Here is a 24679-nt window from a genome sequence, read left to right on the forward strand (position 1 = left end):
ACACACATGCAAAAGATGCAGGTAGAGCTGTGTGTTTTGCAGATGTTCGTTATGTTTTTCTAAATTTGACTCAGAAATATGTAGGCAGAAAAAGTAGCACTCTACTGACACCATGTGCCAAATGAGCAGAAATGCAGCCGTAAAGAAAATGGTACGAAGAGTATGAAAAGAAAATAGAAGTTTATTGAGAATTCTGAATCCTGCTCACCCACAGTCGCAGAAAGACGACGACAACACAAGCAAACATCAGTTAAAATCATCTGGACACATAAATACATTTCCTCTTGTATCATGGAATCCCAAAAAAAACTGAAAATTAAATCTATTCCAGTCACACAAAAGTAAAAGAGGAGAGAGAGAGAGTTGAGTCGGAGAGGCAGCTGAGCATCTGCCCCCCCACCCCACACTGCTTCAGAAACTAAAACTGGCGGCTGGTGATCGGTCGGTCTCGAAACGTGAACATAAATAATGAGACGGCTGTGGAGAGACACCAGGAGGATGGATCAGTGCAGTGGTGGAGTGAGCGGAAGGATTCAGATTGTCTAAATTCCTCTTTCTCTGAGTCTCCTGCTTGATCTTTACACAACTAGTTTGACAGTTTGGGAAAGCTTCTTTTTTTGGGGGGGGGGTAGTTGGATGTGAAGACTGAGTCCACTCGAATCTGCCCCTTAAATCTGAAACCACAACCAGCAGCAAGTTGATTGAGCTTAGCTTTAGAACTGGAAACTAGCAAACTGCTAGTCTCGGTTTTATTATTACGGGTAATAAAATCCAGCTAACACCTCTATAGCTCAATATAATTATTATATAATATATAATAATTTCAAGGTTGCATCTGGTTAGTTTAATCTGAACGTTCACGGTTATTTCCCACAGACGAGAGGTCAACTCTTTAAGTTTACTCACTTTAACAAGTTAAACCACCTGTAGACAGAAATATGTCGTTTGGGGTTTTGTAAAAATTTGCTCAACATAAGGATGAGTTTTTAAATCCCACTATTCAACACCAATTTCAAAACAACTAGCCTCTCGTACGCTAACTGACAAATAGCTGATCTACGTTTTTGAAAAATGTTAAACAATCAAGATGTGGAGTTAATTGGTGAGCTTTAGACGTTCTGACAGTGGGGTTCTCAATCTATGCTAACTGGCCACTAGCTTCATATTTACCGCACAGACACAAGTGCCTTTGATCTTGTGTATTCCCCAAAGGTCAAACTATAGGGAGGGAGGGAGGGGAACGATGCAAACACCGGCAATTCTCGAAAAACAACTTCACCGCAGGTTATATTCACACTTCGGTAACGATACAGACAGTTGTTTGACACGCGTAAAGACAGCTGGAGAAATGATTATTACTATTCAGAAAATCATATTTGCTAAATCTACTTCAACTCCTCTGACAGCAGAGCAGATTAAAAACTTGCTTGTGCCTCTGGTAAAGCTAAAACAATCCGGGTGTTTTCTCTGCACCTTAAGGCAAATTTAACAATGTTTTGTGCACCAACACCACAAAACATCAGACAAATCAAATTTCACAAACGACCTTCTGAGAGAAAAACACCCGGTAGCACGATCCAAACTGTCTGTGGGAGAGCCCGCCTGAGTGTACATGCATCGGGGGACTACTGGGGAGGAGGCTTTGAATGACAGAGGGTTTACCACTACCACCACCCTTTACCAAACTGTGCCAAATACAGAAAAAAAACACAAAACAGAGTCAGAGGTGAAAACCGACTCAGCCATTGCACTTTTGCAGCTTTCTGTCAAAAAGCCCAGAACACAAAAACCTCTTCAACAGGGAGAAGTTCCCTGCAGAGCCACCCACTGATCAATTCTATCGTTTTCTCCTCAGTGTGCTGTAGAGTGAGTGATGGGGGTGCAGCGACATGGAGCCCCTGAACTGTTCAGCTTCATCTTACTTCACCTCCTGTTTTGGCACTGCTGAGTTTGGAAAGGTACGTGTATGGAATCCCAGGTGTGTGGTTGTATTTCTTTTCTTACATGTTCGTGTATGTGGATGTGTGTATTTGTGATTATGATCGTAGCTGTGCGTTGTTTATGTCTCGCTCACACTCAAAAAAATCTTTACACTTTGTTTTCATTTGCCCTAATCTAAACCAAAATAATACAGTCTTCAGGGTGGGGAGGGGCCATCTGAAGAGCTCTAAAATACAGGTGCCCCCCCTGCTCTTCGGACGATTATTCTTTGCTGTCATCTCCCTCTTCCTCTGTGAAGTTTCCTCCTCTTCCTCCTCCTCCTCCTCCTCCTCCTCCTCTGTCGTTGACACTCTAGCGGATGGCCTTGACGGGGCTCTTAAAACTGGAGGCGGCTTGCAGCTGCAGCTGATAGGCCATGGGGTGGATCTTGAAGCCGTAGAGCCTGGAGAGAGAAGAACATGACAAAGACATGAGCGGATGTGTAAGAGTACCACTGTTTATTTTAGGAAATCAAACTAATATTTATTTCAAAAAACAGACGCAACACAAATATGCACAGTGAGACTGGTCAGCTGGTTGACACTGTTTAAGTGATGTATTTGCTTTCAGGCAGAGAACAGTGGTGCAGTTTCCTCTCAACCCAGATAAAGTTTCCACCATGTGAGACTTCCTAAAAACTGAGATCCTACTTCTGCAATTCACAACCATGCGTGTTCAGACCTGGTAAACAAAGGGGTCCTGAATGCATCACCTGTGACCAAATGTGATCATATCTCACTTCCCTGCTCCATGTGCAAATCAACTTTTACATGATGTGTTCGTGAAGAACAAATGATTTGAATGTTAGCCCGTCTGAGAGAGAGAGCTGAGTCAGCAGGGGATGAATTACTTATAAGCTGCTTAAAATAAGATTTTACTCATTAGAAAACTTAGATTAATCAAAACATGATCACGCTGAAGCACTTTTACATCATGGCAGGGTTTCACAACAAATTTACATAGTCATTAAAACCTAAACTGACCATCTTTTAATCTTTTGTTTCTCTAATGAGGTTCACTGTAGTTATCACCCAGATCAAGACAGACTGTGCTCTATTGATTTAAAAAAAATGTATTGATCTATTGATGAGATGTTCTGTGTTGAAGCTTGATCAATACAATACTCGAGGTAATGATCCACTGGGTGTTATTTCAGTTCTCTACTGTGAAGTATATTTGTTATGCTCTGATTGTTGAGACAAATTCACTGGAGATCAGTCAGATTCTGGCATTAGAGCAAGAGTTGTGAATGTGAAAAATCTATATCACACCGACTTTGTTATCCAAAACTGTGACTGCAATTAATACCCTCACTACAGCAACAGCTTAAAATGGTCAGTCATTCCTTTAAGATACAGCAGCCGAACAAACCTGGGGACAAACTGGTTGGCGGGCCTCTTCGGCCTGTACTCAGGGTGAACCATGAAGAGCATGTGGGGGAAGCCGGTGCCAAAATAAGCTCCATCTGTGTGGTGGTGCCTGGAGGATTTAGGTGTGTAGACATCCATGCATTTAGGGCAGTACAGCTTCACCATGGCCTCACCTGGGATATCCGACAGACCTGCGGAGGAGGAGAAAAAAAAAAAGATGGAAAAGAGATGATAAGATATGAATCTGCTTTACATAAGACAAAGACTGCAGTAACACTTCTGGTATAGTTCTCGTTCCTTGTTGGTATTTTTCTATGTAAATTCAGATTTGAATAGTAACAAATTATTTCATGTGGAGGTTTTATCTGATCCAAAGATTAAAGCGACATGTAAACAAGTGTGTGCAAGTCCCAAAATGAATAAATGTTTTATATATGCAAAGACATGGACTGTGTGCTGTTGAATTCCTCTTCAGGACGATGTGAGCACAACGGGAACAGAACATCTTTTACTGTCAAATAAAACCACATAATGTTAATACTCACCAATAGGAAGCATGGGCTGATTCTCACAGTAAACACGAGGGCAATAGCCAAAGTCTCCCTGCTGATACTTCTCCAACTGCAGGGAAGAAATTAGGATAAAAGAAATTAAGTAGGGTGTCAAACCTCTTTCAAGCCCTTCAAGTAATCTGAAAAACTGTGCATCTGCAGCTGGAAAACTAACATTTTTAATGGAAAAATATCTTTCTTGATGGAAACCAGAGCAGTGGATTTTGCTGATGCAGTTGCTGCTTACCATCTGTGCGATGCCTCGGTTTGTGAGGATGTAGCGTGCGTGGATGAGGCCATACAGCATCTCTGCTGCCTGCTCGATCAGGTCACTCTGGTTGGGATTGTCCTCCAGCTCCTCGTCTAAACACAGAAACCATAAGGGGGAGAGTTAAGAGATGAAAAGCTGAGCTGAGAATCAAAAAGAAAGGAACGCCAACAATAGAACAGACTGGGTTATGGTAGATATTTAGTTGTTTTATGAATCATCAATGAATATTAGAAAGGGCATAGACAACTCAAGCTTTATTGAAGCAACCTGCAGCTGAACTGAAAACAAAAAGCTGTTTTCAGGTAAACAGATGTAAAATTGACAGATGACTCAAATCTCACTTGTGCAACAGATCACAGAACAACAGATTAAAAGCGCAGCACACCTTATGGTCATGAAACGCTTCCTGCAGCTCCAATAATACTTCATCTCTGTTGCACATTAGCTGATAAATAAGGATGAAATAAATATGTATTTCCAATATACATGTTTTTAAGCTGTTTAAAGTGTCTGGGATGAGTGTGTTTATGTCTGGGATGATTCTCTCTCATCTATCGACAATTATTCTCAGTAAAAAATACTGAATACACAGTTACTCATGCTACGGACCTGGTTCGAGGTCCAGGATCATGTCCAGGGCCTGGCGATAGTGAGGAACCTGCTCATTGAGCCCTGTCAGGTTGAACTTGTCCTGGATGTAGTCCTCATCCACCTGTCAACAGAGAAATAAAAAACCTGGTTATTTATTAGGTATTTGTGTCATATGATTGAGTTTTTCGACCGTGTCAATGTATAAATGCATAATAAAAGGGTTACTAAGAAATGTCTTTAATCATTCCTCCTGTGCATATATAGGCGGCGAGGAAAAATAATGCAATTCAAGTGTAAGAGAACAGGCTATGGTTGCAAAGGGCCGAACAAATTTCGGTAATTTCCAGAAACTTTCCGGAAACTTTCCATGGGAATATTAAGCTCGGGAAAATATATACGCAAATTAAATGCTGAGGATTCAAAACATCATTCAAAACTCAATTTTAAATATGTATGGAAATCAACACACGCTGCACGTTGAGTTTCAACCCTGCACTGTGCATTTCTCCATCACGTGTGCAGATAATTCCCAGCATCCTGCACACTACAGCAGGGCTATTGAGGCCTGCTGTATTGTGCAGGACTAGTCTGGTAAGTTTCGATGATATTACTGGGGGAAATATATAAGCATGCTGATTGAGGATTGTTCATCTGTCCATCTAGCCTATTTCTATTAATTTATCCACCAATTGTTAAATATTTTTTAAGAAAATTCCAATTGTTTGGCCAACTGTTTATATCTCTGGCATTGCATTAGTGTTTATTTTGAGAATGACACAAAGATCCAGAGGCATATAGTCAAGTGCCCAAAGTTTCCTCAGGGCTCAAATCAGCCTATGACAAAACAAAATGTTTATATTTATGTCTGTATATGACAAGGTAAATACAGTTAGTATAAATTACCCACAACATTTTCAGTTTATTCCCGTTAATTTCCATGGAAAGTTTCCAACTTTGAATATTCCCGGAATTTTGCAACCCTAATTCTGACCCTAACCCTTTCTATTGACCGTCATCTTGGGGGCGTGTTGTAGTTGACAAGGTGAGAAATGTGACTGTGGAGTGCAACACATCATCAGTTAGTATTTGGATTGTTGTTAACACACCTCACAGAAAAATTCATTCCCCCTCAGTCCACAGAACCAGGAGATCCATGACACTTCCTCTGAACTGCTCATGTCTGGAAACCTACGATAGAAAAAGAAGAAATATGAAGATAGGATCCAGGAATTAATCAAAAACATGACAGCTGAAATGCAACTACTGACTTAGTATGTGACAAATGAAAAGTACATATAAAATAGGGTGTCTATGAACAAATCCTAGGGAAATGATTAATTTAGTTAGAGTTTTTGGTATATATGATGAATTTAGATGTGCAAGTGTTTTATTTAACATATAACAACAAGTCTTGTTTTCATAAGGGATTTGTTTGGCTCCAAATATTACTGCAGGTGGTTGTTTGATTGGCAAAATACTTATCTTACCAAAATCATATTTGTTTGCAAACAAACCTTATTTTCACACACAGGGGAATAAATCGCAGTTTTCACGTTGGGGGGGTTCTTTAGTGTCTTTGGTTAAAGTCTAAAAACGAGTCAGATTCATAAGACGTGGTTTTAGCAGCAGGAACTCGGCTGCAGAATGAAATAGTTGCTGAACAGACCTGATGACGGCTAGGCTAATTAGCTCGCTAGCGTTGTCCTTGCTACGCTGCTAGTTCACGTTGTCTCGACAGACCGCGAAATACCACGGGCCAGACACGTTGGTTTTAGACGCTAAATTATAAATAGTCTTCATATCACGAGGCCACACACGACGACACACAGCTAATCTCATGTAGCCGCCGTTAGCTCGCAATGCTAGCCCCTGCTAAAGGCTAGCAGGAGATTCAATATGGCGCATCGTCGGGGGCAGGCCCCCTGTCAGAGACGGTGTCGTGTTACAGCTCCGTCCGATTCCAGGTTCGAACACACATCCTCTGGTTTTTGGCCGATTCCGAAAACTCACCGACTTTTAACTTGTGAGCTCCAGAAAACCCCGACAGATGAAAATGTAGCAGCTTCACCGGTGTAAATAAAATGGACTCCAGCCCCGGTTCACCCCGCAGCTTCTTCCTCTTCCTTCGCCGAGTCGCTCGGCTGCAGGGTACCGGGCTGACTGCCTGACTGCCGCCACCCACAGGTGACTCTCTGTATTACATATTATTTTACATAAATTCAACATATTTTAAATCTTTTGTTCTTCCAAATAAAAAACGCTTTACACTTCTACTGTATTTCTATTTAGCGTATGTAGTCGAGTGAAATTTGAAGCATTTGCACTTAATTTTCATGCCGCCTCATTGATATTGCACCATCTGACTTCTTAAACTATTTTACCTGCAAAACTTTAAGAGCGTTTACATTTAGCTGTTTCATCAGAGAGCAATGGCCTTTATAGCCATTTCTTTCCCGAAAAATGCCAAGTATTACATGGTTACTGGTTTTCATATGAAGAATTTTATTTTATTCCAATTTCTAACTATTTTCACTTATTGCAGTGATGGTAAAAGACTGTGATGGAACCATTGAACTACATTTAAAAATAGGAATTTATATTTTGCTGAACTTCTAGCTGACACCAGAGTGCAACATATTTAAGCTGTTGTCTCTGATGTGTTGTCATGATAATTCTGTGTAGTTTGTGGTACACTAACAGTGCTCTAGCTAATACTGAAAGCAGATCTGTATTTCGGAGTTGCAATGATCCGTCGATGGAGAGGAATCAACACTTATTCTGAAAATCTAAGCGGTTTGTCAGCAGCTTCTCACGTGTGAGGAAATTATGCTTTTCCGTCTCGTACATGACTGTAAACTAGAATTTTTGAACTTTTACATTTCATTATCATTGTTAAATTATATTTTTTCCAACATATTCGTCCTTTTTCTTTTAAATCATTGTGATTTTCAATTCTTTTGTATTTACATGACAATATAAATGTTAGGATTTTGTGCTATTCATTTGGCGAAAATAACAAATTAACATTTGGGGAGGTTCAGTCTGTTGCTGAGAAATTTAAAGACATTACATTGGGCTTTTGGAAATCATTACAGGAATCTTTCACAATTTTGTAGTCAAAACACTGAATGAATTTATCTGGAAGACAATCAGAAAGATTAATTGGTAACACTTGTTTTGTTTTGCATCCACATTGTATTTACTTTAAAAGATAAATGTGAGGACAAAGCTCAATAGATTTCTTCACTTGAAAACATTTGGTCATATAAAGGTATCACTCATGACGTTAATCATAGGTCATTAGACGTAGGTGTGCCAGACTGACTCTAGCTGGTTCACACCTACAACGAATTAAACCGTCTGTATTAGTTGAACTTGTACTAGACCTGCTGTGACAAGTGAAATCATGCAGTGCTAAAAGTTCACAATGTTCTACTTCACCTACTGGAGAAGAATGAGACGTGCAAATTACATTTTCCATTAAATCAAAAGTAGTTTATTTAACTTTGCCTTCTCTGTATAACTTTATTATAATAAGACACTTCTCTGCTTGTACATTGCTCCCTTGAACTAAAAATGGCAACATTTGTTTGTGGGAATGTAAGTTGGGGTAGACAAACTTAGATACATACCAATATACATACATGTGTGTATATTACAGTTCCATTAATAAAACCATAAATGCTAAAAACAGTTTGAACCACTCCAGGTACCTTGGTAATGCTGGAAACAAAGTACAATCTTTTGAGTAATCTTTCTGGAATACACTACTTTTGTTTTCCTTTAACATGGGTACATACAATAATGCGCACATCAACATTAAGAGTTAAGGAGGGATGAAGGACTCTTTGAGCCAGTGTTAAGTGTACAGCTATCAATGTATAAACCAGTAACAGGCAAGGCAAGCTGCACCCATGGGTGTGTGTTCATGCTTAGAAGTCATAGTGAAAAATAAAATATGTCCAACTTCACTTGCCTGCTGAAGAATGTGCTTAAATTCTACAAAAAACTGGTGAAGTTCTCTACTGCGTGTCCTTCATTTGGATGAACATATACACACAGCTGAATGTATATATATGTGGATGTATTTAAGAAACGGCAAAACATCTTAATAATATTGGCCAAATCAAGTGGGGGCAAACAAGGCAGAAAGTGCTTGCCATTCATGTTAACCCTCTGGTCCCCACCCCTTCCCGAGTAATTACACAGACACTGGAAAATGCACACATGCCGCACACATGCCACACACATACACACAAGCACGCGCACACAAATCATCAAATGCCCAACTCACAAAATCCCAGAGACGACCTCCAAACTGTTGTCAGTAAACAAACAAACCCCAACTTACAGCAGTGACAGAATTGGTACAGATGAGTTATTGATTTATTACACCTTGAATGTTGTCTCCAGTCTTTCTTTCTTTTTTTTGCCATTTTACGACTTATGTGTGATGCAAACTATGTTTACACGTGTAATCCTACATCAATCCAATATTCCCTCAACACTCCAGGTCGGCATTATTTTCTTGGAAAACTGTGTGGAGAACAGCAGAAGGTGACACGTAGGTCGCCCTTTCAGCAAAGTCCTGAATTCAATTGGTCTGAGCTACTGGTTGCCACCGAGTACTGAGACAGAAATCCCGAGAACACACACACTTCGAAAAATACTTCCACAGACAAGGTAGTCGTCCTCCTTGATGTGAGGAGTCTCCACTAAAGCACAGAGAGTGCGACGCGGCACGAGCAGAGGGGGTTGTAAAAGTACAATACTCAGCTTGGCTCTGTACTCTGGGCCCAGACAGAGTACCTGTCTTGTTGCATCACATGTAACTTGCCCAAAAACATTAAACACAAAGAAAAAGGAGGAAAAAAAACCAGCAACCTTGGATTTTTTTTTTTTTTATACTAAAGGAGTGCTTATTAGAACATGATCAATTATCTACTGAAGCATAAACAAATTCATGAAAAGTCAAACTTTTTTTTTTATTTATTCTAATCAGGACCTACATTTTCATTAAACTCATTTCGCCCCCTGAAAAGATCAGATATTCAACTAAGAGAGGGGAAAATAACGGTTTCCATAAAAAAATGTAAGTTACTGAGGAAATAATGGTTGTTAAAATAAAGCCATCACGCTGTTAATAGTCTTCATAGGTTAAACAAAACTCATGAATGAGAGAGAGAGTAAAACTATTTCACTGGGGGGAAAGGTTGATTTTTGCAGATGCAGGAATTCTGCAGGCGAGGACGATGCTACGATGAGGCCCCGAAAAAAGAAAAAAAAAACTCCCAGCCAAAAGAACCAGACCAACCAATAACAGCTAATGAAATATGAGAGCAGGTCAAAAACTTGAAGGGGGGAAATAATTCACACCGACTTTTTTGAACAAGCAGCAGAGACATAGATATTAAAGACAAATCAACACAGGTGTAAGTGAGCACTGAGCAGTAGTTATTCATGAGTCTTACCACAGTAATCAGACATACTTTATAGGAGACCAAAAAGTCTCCCAGAGGAGGAATAGGGGAATTTTGTAAAAAGGTTTATTTTAATGACCTGCTTTGCTGAAGAAAAAACACACACCCCTGCCGTTCGTCAGAGGTTGAAGCTCGACTGACACGAGGCCAAAGGAAAAAAAAAAAATACTCGGAAACAAAACCTCTTATGGTACATTGTTCTTAAAAGGTGAAGCTGCACTCTTTCCCTTTGTGAGGCAAGTGATGCAGGACTGCACTACCAAATACCACCCAAGAACAAAGTGTGGTAGAAATACACACCGGTACATAAATATAAAAATTTGCCTGATCCAAATCCATTTTTGCCAATTTAATCCCACATTTTCTTTTTGCACCCACAGGACTGCATGTGTTCCATGTTTTTTTAGTTTTTTTTTTAAGATGTTATATTTGTGCTTGTTTATGCGAGTATGTGTGGAGATCAGTGTGAACGTCTTTTGTCAAAACGACATGCACCTCCATCTCAGAACCTCATGCTCATTAAATCCAACTGGGGTGAGACTCTTGAGGGAGGATAGGGGGGATGGGGGGGGATTGGGGGGCAAGACGGAAGAAACGGAGAAATTTACAATAACGGACGGTAAATAGTTGATTGATGCAAAAGGAAAAGAGATGACAGGGGAAGGTGGAGGGCAGCTAAAGTGAAGGTGAATACCATCTCCATTTACTGTACAATACACTAATGTGTTTAGGGAAGCCAACAGATAAACCATCAAATAATGATCAAAAGGGTTCGGGATGTAGGATGGTGGGTTTCAAGGTGGGTGGGGTACTTCTGAAATGTTTTGAATTAATCCATCATTTCCTATTTTTCGGGGAAGGCCAGTTGCCACGCCTCTCCCCGCGGTTGCCACCTCCGTTACCAGGCCCGCCTCCTCCACCACCACCACCAGGTGGGCCACGTGGGCCTCTGCCGCCTCCTCCGCCTCCAGGGTTGACCCTCCGGTTCTGTCGCTCCATGCCAGGACGCTGGCTGGAGAAGCTTCTTTTATTCGCTGCAGGCTCTTTTCCCGCCATATCTCGCTCGACCACAGCTCCTCCTCCTCCGCTGCCCCCTCCTCCCCTTCCCATGTGGTGGTGATGGTGAGAGGAAAATGACTTCCCTCCTCCTCCCTCCCTGTCTCTGAACTCTGTGAAGTCGCTGCTCTCAGAGGCGGTCTCCCACTCCTCGTTGGCCTGGTCGGAGTTCTGGTTGGTGAAGTCGGGGGACTTTGCTCCATGGCTGTGGTGGTGCTGGGGGTGGGTTGTCCCAGCATTGCCCTGGTTGTAGTGGTGATTGTGGTGACTGTTTGAATTACCAATATGCCCTCCACCACTGTTATTGTTGGGTGTTACTGTGGCATTGTGGTTAGCATTTTGGGAATTGCCGGTCATGGGAGCTGAGACGGGGGCTCCATTGCTGTCCTGAACTGAATTCAGGGAAGGCGATGAGGGCCTTCCACCACCGATGACCCCAACTCCTCCGTTGATTCGGGCAGCATTCTCTCGCTCCTTCAGTTTCCGGAAGCGAGGCGGCTTGTCCTGCTGATGCTGTGAACGACCATGACGGCGGCGTCTAGGGGGTCGCTCAAAGCCACTGGGAGGGAACCCACGGTTATCAGGAGGAGGGAGCGCATTTGGCCCAACAGGGATTGATGTAGGGTTGGTTGAAGATTGTGGAGCCACAACCCCTCCATTTTCAGTGGGACTTAATGTGGCAGGAGTTGTGGCAGGTAAAGATGGCTGAGGGGGATTGGTCCCCTGAGTTTGAGCTTGACTTGCATCAGCTATCTTGTCCTTTTTTTCTCCACCATTTCCTCCCCGGCCCAGATCTTTGGGCCCAGAGCTTTGCGGCGGACCTTGCGGTTTCCGGCCTGGAGCTGATGGCTTTGAGGACCCACCATGAGAACTCATGCTGTGTCCAACTCTGTGTCCTCCCGGTGGTCCTCCAACATTGCCACTACTCCTGTAGACGTTTCCTCCTCCACTACCTCCACCCCTGCCCCTCCTAGAGGGTACACCCCTGGGGGTGAAGACCCGGGCCTGTGAACCTCTGGGTGGTGCAGATGACACGGGGACGCTTCCAGGGGTGTTAGCATTATTGGCGACATTCTTGGTGGTGGGTTTCTGGTTGTCGTCCTTGTCTGAGTGACCGTGTTCACTTGCACCACTCTCACTGCCAGTCTCTGAACCTCGCTCCCTCCGTCTCTTTGGGATTTCTTCATACTCTGAACCCTCACTCCGTGTTTCACTTCGGTTCCTGGCCCTGGCTGGATTATGGTGGGAACGACCCTGACCGTGCCGGCCACCAGGCCCCTCACCCTTGGATTCCTGGGGGTGGCCGCCAACACCAACAGATGGGCGGTAGTCTCTGCCACTCCTGCTGCTCATTCTTCCACGACTGGCAGCAGTGGGCCCAGCACTGGCCGTGTAGGTGCCACGAAAGCCACGTCCACGCCCGTAGAACTCTCCCCCTCGTCCACGACCAGCTCTGTTGCCTTTAGCAGGAATTCCATGTTGATGTGGGGTGTTTCCTCCTTGTTCAAAGGAGCGGTCTCTGTCCCTTCTTGAAGACCCGGAAAATCCTGAGGAGTTGATATCTGAATCTTTTGGCCCTCTACCTGACCCTCCCCCACCTCCTCCGGTGGATCGTTCTTTTCCTCCAGTCCTGGGTTTGGCTGTTTGGACAGTCTCGTCCTTAGATGGAGCTGATGTGTTCTGGGAAGCTTCTTGCTTAGTGGAGGACAGTTGTCCGCCATCTTGCTCTTTATCTTTCGTAAAGCCTGGGTTTGCTTTTTCTCCTCCATCAACTTCCCCTCCCTCTCTCTTCATTTCCTTAGGCACCGGCTTCTTGATGGGACCTGCTCTCTTGTTGCCCCCTGTCTGATTGGCGGATTTGTGGTCCAAAGGAATGTGGGAGGAGTCGTCCCCTCCACGGGAGTGGTTCCCACCTCCAGCATGATTGGCCCTCCTGCCATGATTGGAGCCCCCATCCATTCTGCCGCCACCTGGCCGTGGGCCCCACTGGGTCTCTGTCTTATGCTCTCGTCCCCCTCTTTGGTTGGCTTTAGGATGGGGATGTGGATGGTGGTGCTGCTGCTGCTGCTGCTGGTGTTGGTGGTGGTGCTGCTGCTGCTGCTGCTGCTGCTGCTGTTGGTGCTGCTGCGTATGACTGCCGTGATGAGCGGGAGGGGAACTGGAGGCCACTGAGGAATGAGGAGCATATACTGGGCCTGATTTCTCCTGTTTCACATGACTGCTACTACCAGCATTACCACTGTTGCTTCTTTCACTAAGACTGTGACCGATGCCAGCCTCACCCTCTCTCTGAGATGGGTGATGATGCAGAACAGCTTTCACACTCCCATCTTCCCTTGCAGAATTGGAGGAGGATGAAGAAGAGCAGGAAGATGAGTGGGAAGGTTGGTGGAGAGGGGGAGAGGAGTCGGTTTTCTTAGCAGTGGTCTCAACAACCCGGTCACGGTTGATCTCAGGCTTATGGGGGTTGAGGGGGAAGTGAGGCTGCTGAGGGTGGTGGCCGTGATGGTGGTGGAGGTGAGAGTTACTTTCAACAGGAGGGAGGTCTGCACGACCATTGCGATCATAATGCGGGTGTTGGGCTCCCCATACCTGGCCCTGCTGAGATCCACGGTGCAGCCCCTCATCCTGGTGGGTGAAGCCATGTTGCTGGCTTCCCCTATCACTCGCCCTCTGTTGCTGTTGGTGGGGAGGAATCCTTGCACCCTGGTCAGCAAAGTTGCTATAATTGCTCCGGGCACCCATGTAGTGATGAGGATGGTGGCTGCCTCCTTGGGAGCCCACTTGAGCGCCGACAGGAGGAGGGGTCTGATTGGATGTCCCAGAGTTGGAGATGGGCTGCTGGATGGATCCCAAGCCACCCTCTCGCATGCGGTGCGGAGGAGTGTCACTCCTAAGACAAAAAAGACAACAAAAAAAATCTATGACTTAAAGTTGAACTGATGCCAATAAAACTTTTTTCCTCTTATACTTTAAAACCATGGTTTACCCCAACATATAATTGCAGCAAATTTGTGTTTTCATACCTGGGACCTTTGGCCACATCATCTTCCTCCAATGTCTGCTTCTGCCTCAGTGGGGAGGTTAGCCCACGACCTTCCCCTGCGCCAGGGAATACCTCTGGCCCCCAGGCCAGTTTGGGATCCATAGGGGGGGTCCCCCGGTGAGGGTGGCCTGGATGCTGCTGTTGCCTGTCAAAGGGTTCTGAACCAGATCCCCCTGAATCAGACCGCTCCCTCCCAATGAGCCCTGTGACAGTGAAGGAGGTTTTAATGTAATGCATATAAATATATATAAAAAAAACAGATGTTTTTACAAATAATATGTTTGATCTTTGTTCTTAAAAAAAAAACAGCTGATAGTAATCAGTTCCTGGCCTATGGGCTACTGCCAACGACACATTTACATCTAAATGATGTTAATGTGGAATTCATTAAAACGATTACACTATTATTATACTACTCACCTAGTTTAAATTGTTCTTATCTCAAAACATTATTTTATTTCAAAATGATGATGCCACTTCTACTGACCAGATGGATGCATGCCAGCTGAATAGTAATCCATGGGTGGAGGGCGACCCTGCATCATGCGTGGGTCCATATATGGCATCATCATCCAGCGTGGGTCAAAATTCATTGGCAGAGGTGGGGGTCGAACCATATTGGTAGGCTGATACATGGGTCCACCCTGCTTGGGTCCAGGTCCTGGCTGCGGCGTTGAACCCGTCGAAGGACCCTGTGGAGGCTGCGGCTGAGGAGACAGCTGGCTTTGTGACGCCTGGCTATGTTGCTGCTGCTGCTGCTGCTGCTGCTGCCACTGCTGCTGCTGCTTCAGAAGCTGTTCCTGAAGAGAAATTAAGGAAAACATAGATTTAGAGGTCGGGAGCACAGGTGACCACATATATAATTCCTTTTATTAAATGGAGTGACATTTTTCTACCTCAATACAACATTTAAACCAACTAATGTAGAATTCAACAACTGATGTGTTATAAGTACAAATCCCAACCTGCTGCTGCCTCTGAAATCGAGGTGGAAGAGACTTCTGGTACTTTGAGTAACCCTGACCAGTAGGACCACCAGCTTGACGACCTGCTGTCCCTCCGATATTCTCAATCTTCACTGGGTCAATTCCTCTTTCACTTCCACTTCCTGCACGAACGTGAGGAACACCAATGGTCTCTTCCTTACTCTCTACTGGCACAGGAACGTCCAGTGTGGGCTGCTGAGGCTGTGACACAGCTAGCTGAGGACATGGTTGTGCATCTGAACCAAGAAAAAAAAGGTTGTGTGTTTGAATCAAGGGTCATGATACCTTGTCAAGTACAACTGGTGTTAAGAAAGCATCATTGATCAAGTCTGCTTGCGTAATTCACCTGCATTGGAGTCATAGCTGCTGTTGCTGTTGGCTCGCTGTCGCTCACCGACTCCGGGACTGGACACTGGTTGGACAACCAGCACTGGAGCCTCCTCAGGGTCCACACAAGGGGACGATGGCTGGCTGATGTTTGGGGAGGAGGCAGATGCTGAAATAGATGGACTTGGGCTGCCTGCTGTGGCAGCAGTTGAGTTTTCATCAAGGCTGGGGGTTTGACTGCTGCTACCACCACCTCCCGTGTTGCTTTCTTGCTGCTGTTGCTGCTTCTCATCCAGCCTCTTAAGCTTCTCGGCACAGGCTGCACGTCTCTCTTCCTCCATCCTACGTTCTTCCTCGTCACGCCGGCGACGTGCTCGCTCTACAGCAGCAGAGATCTCAGAGGAGGACTGCTTTCTGCGCTGACGCCATGTCTCATCCTCATCCTCCCCCTGGGCGGATGGCTGGGAAGGAGGAGTTGGGCCCCCTGCTGCAGGCTGATGCTGGGTGGTGCCAGGTTTCCCAGGGCCTACAGGAGCACCCTGGTTGTGGGTCCGGTCCTGAACATTTAGACAATACATGATGTTCAATTAAACATGTTCAACTCCAGGTCAGATGAGACAAATACAATCTTGTTGAGGAAAATGCAGTCGGAATGATAACACCTAGAGTAATAAAACTCAAACGCAAAAAGAGAACGTAAACCTAAAGATGACGATTCTACTAGACTATGTGGGCGGTGGATGAGATAATGATAATAATGATTTGTCTATGAGGCCCTGTCTAGATGTCTACCTGTCGGGAAAAGGAGTAGGGCCCTTGTCCGAGGAGCGGCCCAGGTGGGGGGGAGGGCTGCTCCCGGGGACCACACAATCCAGGCCTGCGCCCCTATATACAGGCAGACACTGTTAACCATGTTCCACCACAATTATCTACACTGACAAAACACACACACACTAACAAATCTGTGCCTACAAATAAGTATTGGCTCAACAGTTAGCACAAACTGTCCTGAGTGGACAATATTAAACTTTCTACTTGACAGACCGTGAGTCTGTCAGGACCGCACATTTCATGCTAGTGTTCAACACACTACCTGGTAGTTGGAGGGTGCTCCCTGGCCACCGTAGCCACTGCCTCCCTCCTCGGCCCTTCCTGGCTTGCCGGAGGGAGGTTGGGGGCCATTGTCAGTATTAGAGGGAGGGGTGCAGCGGTTGTCTCCCCCACTGTCCGAGGACCGAGAGGTTGCAGGGGGGCCTTCCAGCTCACTGAGGTAAATACAGAAAAAAATATTTTATAACAAATGAAAATCCTGCTTGCGAATGTAGGCCACATTTTAAGCCAATTTTTAGAATGTATTCACTCTAATTATACCACATACCATTGGTCGTTCTTGCCCTCAGTTCCCTCCTCTTCTGCCTCTTCTTCTCCTTCATCGTCACTAAACTTCAACTTGGCAGAGTAATCAATTTCCTCATGGGCTCCTGATTAAGCAAAAGAGGAAAACATCAGAACCATGATTGTACCATACATCCATTTAGTGCATTAAATAAAAAAATTATCCTCCTCAGAGGTGGTTGCAAAACCTGGATACAGTTTGTATGGCCAGGAAACATTAAAGGCAAAAACAACAGCAACATTGGAAAGGATCAATTGCACTCACTACCACTATGTCATCAGCACTGAATGTACTTGCAATGCATTGGGACCAGATTGTAATGGGCCAAAGACCCACATGTACATTAACGAAGAAAGTGGAAAGCTCTTGAGCACAAGCTCATTATAACTGTGCTCTAAATAAAATGACAATGTTAAACTCATAAGCAAAAATTTGTTTTTTTGTTTAATCGACATGCCAAATATGGAAAAACACAACTTAATGAGGCTAACGTTATTATTTTCTTCCCAATTCTGTTGCATTATACTATCAAATGAGGTTAAACTTGAATTAGCATCTTCTGACCTGCCCAGCCCTCATCTCCGTCATGGTCCAGCTCGTCAAGCTCCTTCAGGTCATCCTGCTTTAGGATGGGTGGTCGCTTCACAACCTCTCCACCTTGTTCTCGGCCACCCTGAGACCTGCTGTCTGGCCCACCTTGGCGCTGAGCAAACCTTAAAGAGGGGGGAAAGGTATTTGTGAGTGATGTGTTGAAGATTCAGAAGAGCCTGGTCTGATTCTCACTTTGACAATAAGCCTACTTGTGAAAGAGGTAAATACAACTTTGACAAATTATTTTAGCTGAAAACATACCTTGGAGGCCCTTCCCCAGGTTGCGGGTACCTGTAGGGCCCTTGAGGGCCATAAGGGCCTGGGAAGGGCATATATGGAGGATACATCTTGAGAGAAAGAAAAAAAGAAGCACAAAATTCAGATACCGTTTGTTTTACACACTGGGCAGAAGAAGAGAGAAAAGCGAGAGGAAACTTACGAAGGGAGGCATGATCCCCCGATATTGGGGGAACCCAGGCCCCACACCGGGCTGGGGCAGAGGCAAGGCGGGGTTGCCTGCAGGGTTCCTAGGTGGCCCAAGGGTCTGGGAATTCGGAGCTGTCCCATCAATCACCAAAGCCCCACCAGTGCCACCCTCCGCTGCCCCCTCCCCAGGCAGGGTGGGTGCCATGGCTCGGCCCCCACCGTCCCGCCAGCTTGTAACGTCTGAATAAAGTGAACACAAAAGAGGACAGTGGTCAGTATAACTTATGAGCCTTAATAGAATAAATTCAACACTGAGTTATCAAATGACTGGCTGAGCAAGTCTAAGCAACACTCACTCGGGGGGCGGAGGTTTGGTCCGGGCCCATACCACTGATCTGCAGTGCCCTGTTCTTTGCCAGCTTTGTCCTGGTCGCCAGCCGCCTGCAGGGTGGGAAATTCCTCGCGAGAGAATGGCGACCGTTGGTTTGATACCCTTCCACCTACACGAAAAAGAAGGTAAGATGGGGGGAATATGATTTTCCACTCAAGGTTCATAGGTAACACAAAAAGCGCAATCCTAGAAAGGTATGAGAGACACAAAAAGTAAGACTCACCATCCCCTTGTGTTCCAAGTGTAACACTGGCCGGTGCCCAGGACCTTGCCCCTACGGCCTGGGTTGAAGCTGGGGCCAGAGCCTAAGAAAGAGAGTTGGAGGGAAAACAAAAACATAAGAAAATATTCTTTGAGATACATGTCAGCTATGAATGCTACAACGTTTTTCACGATTTGATTTTGTTGTTACATTGACTGTCGGTACCTCTGAAGCTGGCGGGGTTCTCGGGCGGGTCGGTGCAGGTGTCTGTGAATCCACAGGCTGCGGCGATTCCGGCTGCGGTGCTGACAAGGCATCGGTACTAAAGGAAAGAAAAGGATATTTGAAAAAGGGACAAACAAAAGAACAGCAGAGCGCATCAAATAGAAAATTGTTAGAAAACTTTCTACTGTCCTACTGTGTGGATCATTTCTATTTCTAAGGGGAAAGTCTGAACTGCTGGTGTGTTGGACTTGAACTACTAACCTCTTTGGGTCTGCTTGTTCCTGTTTGCTTGCCCATCCTGTGCCGTCTTTGGGAACGAGCGAGACGTTTGGGTCGTTGCCTTTGTTCTCTGCCTTCAGACTGGGCAAGTTGGCAGGGGGTGGCATACGCCGTGCGGAGGCAACTTTACCAAGAGATTGCAGGCCATGGCGGGGGGGAACTGACATGGGTAGGAGAGAAGTGTTCATTAGCACAGATGGAAACTTGACACAAGTCAAATCTACTTGGTGTACAGAGCTACTAGATGAAAGAAATGGCCTTTCTAGCTTGCCACACTGAATATACAATTAGGGATGCAGCTTTAATCGGATGATTCTGATGAATAATGAGTACGAAAACGCTTCTAGATGTTAACACCCATCAGCAAGCCCACTTCAAATTACATTTCATCAAAATAATTGGGATATTAATGCACAAAAAATTTGAACGCATCTTCCAATTCTGAAAAGTGAAGCTGCACTGAATATCAGAACGTCATTTATTTCCTTGAGGCTTAGAGAAACCCCAGCAGTGCATGGCTTCACTATGTGGGAGGAGGAAGTCTTTAGTTTGGAAACGGGGACAGCTGCTTAGATCTCGTGGAGAGCTTCTGAATAAAACATATAAAGAAGTCAAACAGCGTCCACAAGTAAGTCTCTGTCTCAGGTCAGGCCAAGAAGCTCTGAGGCTCAGCTGATATGTCAACGCTCGAGAGCCATTCACCCTCCAGGCTGTGCATTTTCCTTCATGTATGGCTTCACAGACAGTGTTTTTAGTCTCCAAGACACAGGTGTAAAGGCCGAAAAATAAGGACGTTAAACCTCCCCGATTCCTGAATAATAGTACCAGTATCAGCAAAAAATGGGTTGGCAAGCAGTTGAGCGACACGGCAGATCATGCATTTGCTTTATTAGAAGTCAGCACCAGAGCTATTAGGGAGACAGTAGGCTAATGCATCAAAGTTGCAGTACTTGGTGGCAGGAGGCAACGCATTACAGAGATACCACATAACCAACCAACGTTTAAATCAGACTGCGCCAAAGCAGATCTGTTCCTTTAGGCTGCATATGATCAATTACACAAGAAGCCGCAATATACTTAGCGGCAAGATTAAACCATGTGGCAGATTTAAACACAGTCTCAAAGGCAAGAGATTCTGGAAAATGTATACCCCCCCCGAGTAAAAGACAAAGAAGCTGATCCATTACAATGGATGCATGTGGTGACAGTGAAAGTTTGGATGTTACCGAACCAAGGTACTCACCAACAGGCTTTTGTGTTTCAAGGCTCTTTCCTTTGTATGTATCAAACAGGTTGAGAGACGCATACTTGGTTTTGCCTTCCTTCCCCTTTGCAGTTTGCCCAGAGCGCTCTGACATTGCGCTGTCCGCTCATTTAGTATGGTGAGCCCTGAGACTGGGAGAGAAGGAGAGGAAGAGATATTTAGTAAAAATGCTGATTATATGGTGTGCATTCAGAAAGAAATTGTCTCACAGATCAAACATGTATATTGAACACCGGATTTGATGACAGTATTCTGTTCAATAACAGAATCACAACACAGGTGAGTCTGTGAAACATGATATACAACTATTCACCACAACTATTAAAAATGCAAGCATATTTAAAACATTTAACTTAGGCATCAGAAGATGATCTCAAGCATTGCAGTAAACCTGAAACCTAGGTGAAATAACCAGGTACGTTTTTTCTTTATTCATTAATGGACGAGATACACAGGAAAGGCCGAGGAGAGCCGGATAGGACATTGTGCAGCAGAGGGCCTCGGATGGATTTTAACATAGGCTGCTGCAGCAAGGAGGACTTAGCCTGGACACATGGTGCACATCTAACTAGGTATGCTACCTGCAGTCACCTTTATCCTGGCTATATATTATTTTATTTTTCAAAGCCAATCCATAGTATTTCTTGTTTTGGTGTGGCGTCGATAGGGTCTGACTCGGGACGTTAGTGAATTTTTTTATATTTCCACAAATTGAAATGGAATGCCTTCTTCCAAAATATGGACTCAGCATGTGAAATTAAAACAAAATAATATATTGAATAGTTATTTTAATGTCCCCAGGCATCAACTAAAGGCTATTTTAGTAGACAGGGCTGACTTGTTGCACACCGACATTTATTAAACCCATGTACATTGTTTACCTCAAACTGTATCATTCGGATTCCATGATTATTAAAAGGCACACAGTAAAATGCTCATTGTAGTCTGTAGGGGCGATCATGGCAGTCGCACATACATTGTGCATTTTTCTGCTAAATAAGTTATGGTTCACCTGCAGCTTCACATGGGCTGAACCGGTATTTCGTTGGCCTTTCTTTTTAAAAAAGGCCAGTTATCTTTATGCTTATTGTAGCTGGGGCAAATTCAGCATTCTGCCATTATAAATACAGTTAAATGTGAGCAGCCCGGGTGCAGTGCATGACTAAACACCTCATCACTGAGAACACGGTACAATAGAAGGGAAAAAGCTGAGCCGCGGTTTCTATGGCAACACATTATAAATGATATTCCTCTTTGCTTTGCCTTGAGACAGTGTTGAATCCATGGAAACTACTGGGCCTTTGGCTTGAACTCATCACACCAATAAAAGACCCTGCACTGACATCTGTCCAGTTAGGAATAATTTGACTGCAGCCAGCAGGTTGAACTGCTGCCCCCCCACAACTCCACCCAAATACCATTACACACAATTACTGAGCAGAGAGGATTTATCTAAAATGGTTGTGCTTAACATAACAATTTCATTCAGCGGCTAGGAGTGAAGTAATGAAATGATGTGGGCCACTGTGTGTGTACGGTCCTTGACCTGAAGTATGTACATGAACTATAGAGCTCAACAAAAGACCTCTCTCACAACAGCCCAGTGTTACAGCTTCTTGTGTTGTAGTGATGCGTGTACACATTAATATCTGGACAGAGGAAGAATTGATGTACTCCCAAGTTATGGCTGCTCCATTATGCTTCAGTACATCTAAATAACAAATGAGGCGAGTACAGGCGTGTGGATCTGATGCCCTAACAGGAAGGGGCATGAAACCACAAATCAAAACGATTCAATGTATTAAAAAAAAGCAAATGTGCATTGCATTGATGTGTGAGCTGCACACATTTCTGCAGAAGCTGAGCTGCTTCACAGGGGGACAGCCGAGCCACAGCAGTAGCAGCAGAAGCAGAACTGTGCCTCAACAGCCAGATGAGATTAGAAAATTAGGTCGTGGGACGGTTGATCAGCTACATGTTGTATGGGGATTAACGGGGACCAGCAGCTTCACTGCCAAACCACTACTGCAGCAGCAGCAGCGTCCGCCACAAAGGGGCCCTGGCAGAGCTGATGGTGATGATGAGCACCAAGCAGCCCCACGGCTAGCTGCGTGCTAATGCTGCAGTAATCGTTATTGGTGTGGAAGCAACTGATGCAACGAGGACATTGAATATAAATAAGTCCCGAGCTGCAGACTGAGGCGCCTCTAGTTGTGGTGCTAGCTCGGCAGCAGGGGGCTAGCATCGGGCCTCGGACTGCGATGGGTTTCATAACGCATCTCTGTACTCTGCGGGGACGTTAGCTTAGCGTGCAGCTCTTTTAACTTGGTCCGCTGTGAATCGCTATATAAAACATGTGATGGCGGGTGGGTGCCCTGTCCCTCCACCCGAGCTGCGGACTCGGGACATCGCAGGAGGGGGAAAAAGGAGATTTTTATTTGGGAGGACAAAACAAAATGGCGCTGGACACAGGCCCCGTGCACTTTCACGCTAGCACAACCCGGTTGTGTAGCATTGGAGCCCCCACGTCCCCACACAGCTGATATTTGCATACTCCAGCAAGACCAGGCCAAGTGGAGATAACAGCTGTGAGATTTATAAATCCAAATATACGGCTTTAGCGAGCAGCGTGTGTGAAACTGACGCTGGACGCTAACGCGACTCGCCTCCATGCTAACGCTTAGTCGGTAGCGTTATGCACATACACTAAGCAACCATATGTTATAAGGGCGAGTTTAACCACAAGCTAACACAGAGGCGTACATCATAAAAAAAACAACAACACATGAGGTTATTCGCGTTACAATTACCACTACATCCCTAGCAGACAGCTAGCACAGGCTAGGCTAACGAGCTAGGCAAACCCCTAATGTTAGCTATAGCAACAACAGGCGAAACAAAAATAACACAGCCCGTCCTCAAAACACCATCTCCAGTCGGCTAAACCCGTGTCCACTGGCCGATGGCGCTGGTAATAATTTGAGTTTGGAGGGTAAAATGGAGTGTATCGGTTCGGTGTTCGCATTAATGTGCAACAAAAACCATCCCGGGCACTGACCTGGTCTTGTCCCGACTTGTCTCGAGGTTATACCGCAGAGTGAGCTTAGCTTATGCTAGCGCGTAGCTTTCTAGCGAGTGACCCAGCTATAGCTAGGCAGCGTTATCCCTGCTGCATGGCCGAACACAAGACGGTCATAACGGTACAAACACACAAAAACACACAAAAAAAGAAGCCCCCACCCAACACGCCACGACCACTGGGGTTCAGAGAAGAGAAGGTGCTCGGCTTACTTGCGCTCCCGTTGCTTTCGTTATCCCCCAGAAAAATAAATGAAAAGAGGGGAAAAGTAAATTGTGATCCTCGACTCGATCCGTCACCTGAAGAGCCGTCAACGGCTACTGAGGAGTTCCGTGGGGTGGGGGTGGCCCTTTGGGACCGCTGCTGCACGAATAAAGCGATTTAATATTATAAATAAATATATATATATATATACTAACAATAAAAGTCTGATTTAAAGCGTTATTGGAGCGACATCCACTGCATTGAAAGGTGACTGTGATTTAACAAGGGTTCCCCCTTTATCTAATATATTTGCACACCAGTCATAAATAGGTATCATTTTTGTAATAATACATATTAATTATGTTTTAAATTTGTACATTTTATGATCAGGAAAGAAACACTCATGTAAACACAGCAGAGATTTTTTTTAAATAGACCAAGGGATCATCTCAGGTCACATGAGCTGCACTGTACAATATGTGTCTGTTCTGAAAACGAGAGACTTCTAGGAAAACGCTCATTGATTTTATCCAAATTTATAAGTTCAAAATCACAAGGCACTTAGAATAAAGCCATGATAAATAATATGAGTATGTGATTTGTGAATTGAGGAAAATTCAATTATGACCCTAATGCTTTTTAAAGACGTTGCACTTTTTAGCTCAGTGCATCTTTGTTGTGTTGCTTTCACAGACGTTTGTCAGTACCGGTACACGTCTGCAACTTTTTTCTATAACCAGTTGCCTTCAGGATTAGTTCAGTTGCAGCGTACTGTATTGTGTAATAGATATGTATTGTCAGTGAACTTCATGCGAAATGAGATTCAGAATAAAAGTAGAAAAATGTTATGTTATCACCCTATGACTTAACATAGTATTAGTTCTCCTAGTTACACAACTTTTCATGGGTCTCAGTTGGTTGTCAACAAACTTGTCACATTCAAGCCGTCTCAGTTCACATAGTC

General features: G+C 44.6%; 2 protein-coding genes across 4 annotated transcripts; both read right to left on the reverse strand.

Annotated features, from left to right (window-relative positions):
* Window positions 1-1228: 1228 nt before the first annotated feature.
* csnk2b (casein kinase 2, beta polypeptide) lies at window positions 1229-6916 on the reverse strand. Its single transcript, XM_053446100.1, has 7 exons — window positions 6774-6916; window positions 5870-5951; window positions 4782-4884; window positions 4149-4264; window positions 3896-3971; window positions 3352-3541; window positions 1229-2383 (listed from the first exon to the last, which is right to left on the reverse strand). Exons 2-7 carry the CDS (start codon window positions 5939-5941, stop codon window positions 2293-2295), a joined length of 648 nt encoding a protein of 215 aa, XP_053302075.1. The 5' UTR covers window positions 5942-5951; window positions 6774-6916; the 3' UTR covers window positions 1229-2292.
* Window positions 6917-8236: 1320 nt separating this feature from the next.
* Window positions 8237-23844, reverse strand: prrc2a (proline-rich coiled-coil 2A). Of its 3 annotated transcripts, none has more exons than XM_053446055.1 (17): window positions 23724-23844; window positions 20412-20563; window positions 19151-19328; window positions 18890-18986; window positions 18686-18767; window positions 18428-18571; window positions 18085-18311; window positions 17907-17992; window positions 17619-17767; window positions 17037-17139; window positions 16752-16923; window positions 16451-16543; window positions 15678-16215; window positions 15311-15567; window positions 14833-15145; window positions 14326-14548; window positions 8237-14192 (listed from the first exon to the last, which is right to left on the reverse strand). In XM_053446055.1, exons 2-17 carry the CDS (start codon window positions 20524-20526, stop codon window positions 11081-11083), a joined length of 5889 nt encoding a protein of 1962 aa, XP_053302030.1. In that variant the 5' UTR covers window positions 20527-20563; window positions 23724-23844; the 3' UTR covers window positions 8237-11080. The 3 variants fall into 3 exon arrangements, with proteins under 3 accessions (XP_053302030.1, XP_053302029.1, XP_053302031.1); XM_053446054.1 differs by lacking the exon at window positions 23724-23844 and adding an exon at window positions 23491-23702; XM_053446056.1 differs by lacking the exons at window positions 16451-16543; window positions 23724-23844 and adding an exon at window positions 23491-23702.
* Window positions 23845-24679: the final 835 nt, after the last annotated feature.

This window comes from Pleuronectes platessa, chromosome 18 (genome assembly GCF_947347685.1).
Source record: "Pleuronectes platessa chromosome 18, fPlePla1.1, whole genome shotgun sequence".
Taxonomy (NCBI): Eukaryota; Metazoa; Chordata; class Actinopteri; order Pleuronectiformes; family Pleuronectidae; genus Pleuronectes; species Pleuronectes platessa.